Source organism: Pyrgilauda ruficollis, unplaced genomic scaffold, assembly GCF_017590135.1.
Source record: "Pyrgilauda ruficollis isolate IOZ18807 unplaced genomic scaffold, ASM1759013v1 scaffold5009, whole genome shotgun sequence".
NCBI classification, from domain to species: domain Eukaryota; kingdom Metazoa; phylum Chordata; class Aves; order Passeriformes; family Passeridae; genus Pyrgilauda; species Pyrgilauda ruficollis.
In genome coordinates this window covers 1-1,104 of record NW_024526611.1, presented here as the reverse complement: position 1 = coordinate 1,104, position 1,104 = coordinate 1, and the positions used below count along the sequence as shown (strand labels likewise).

The 1,104-nt window shown below is 72.2% G+C and overlaps 1 protein-coding gene across 1 annotated transcript; it reads right to left on the bottom strand.

The window, feature by feature from the left end:
• Positions 1-17: 17 nt before the first annotated feature.
• Positions 18-1,089, bottom strand: LOC121360461 (mitochondrial potassium channel ATP-binding subunit-like; the record flags this gene model as incomplete). The annotated part of the gene is made up of 3 exons (XM_041480310.1): positions 18-322; positions 585-732; positions 823-1,089. Coding segments are annotated over 3 exons (720 nt in total), but the record flags the coding sequence as incomplete, so codon positions are not given.
• Between the last annotated feature and the right edge of the window lie 15 nt (positions 1,090-1,104).

The window sequence follows — 1,104 nt, the reverse complement described above, 5'->3', positions numbered from 1 at the left end:
GTCACCAGCCACTGGTGTCACCAGCCATTGGTGTGACCAGCGCCGCCCGTCCCCGCCCGCGCAGGTCTCACCTCGGCCACGCGGCCCCGGGCCAGCACGGCGATGAGGTGCGCGCCGCGGATGGTGCTGAGGCGGTGCGCGATCAGCAGCACGGTGCGGCCGCGGGCCGCCCGCTCCAGCGCCGCCTGCACCGCCCGCTCCGCCTGCGCGTCCAGCGCGCTCGTGGCCTCGTCCAGGATGAGCACGGCCGGGTCCTTGAGCAGCGCCCGGGCGATGGCGATGCGCTGCTTCTGCCCCCCGGACAGCGCCGTGCCGCGCTCGCCTGCAGGCAACGCGGGGACACCGCGGGGACACCGTGGGGATGCTGTGCTGCACCGTCCCAGGGCACCCCCAGAACGTCCGTGCCATCGGCCCGGGGACACCGCCCCGGCCCGCAGCCCATCCCTCCTGCCCAGAGCCCAGCGCGGCCACAGCTCGCTGTGCACAGCTGGACATCAGCGGTGACACAGCCGCTGTCCCTGCAGCACCGGGATGGCCTCGGCTGGGCTCCCGCGCTCGCCTGACCCCTCCCGCCCCGGCCATACCCACGATGGTGTCGTAGCCCTCGGGGAAGCTGCGGATGAAGCCGTCAGCGTCGGCGAGCCGGGCGGCCTCGTACACCTCGGCATCAGAGGCTCCCGGCTTCCCGAAGCGGATGTTCTCCATGATGGTTGTGCCAAACAGCACCGGCTCCTGCAGCAAGGCCCCGGCCCTCAGCACCGAGCCCAGCCCAGCCCCACCTCCCTCCCCTTCCCCAGGAACAGCCGGGGGTCCTGTCCCCACCTGGCTGATGAAGCCGATGACCTGGCCCCGCAGCCACGAGGGGTCCAGGCTGGCGATGTCGTGCCCGTCCAGGGTGATGGTTCCTGCTGTGGGCTCATAGAACCGCTCCAGCAGCGCTGCCACCGTGGACTTCCCTGGGGAGGAGACCCCTGAGCCCCCCTGCTCTGGACCCCTGGCTCCAGCAGCACTGGGGGTCCCCAGTCCCTGACATACACTGGGCACACTGGGCAGAGGACTGGGGCGCAGGAGGATGCGCCCAGGGAGAGGCTGGGGGGTACTGGT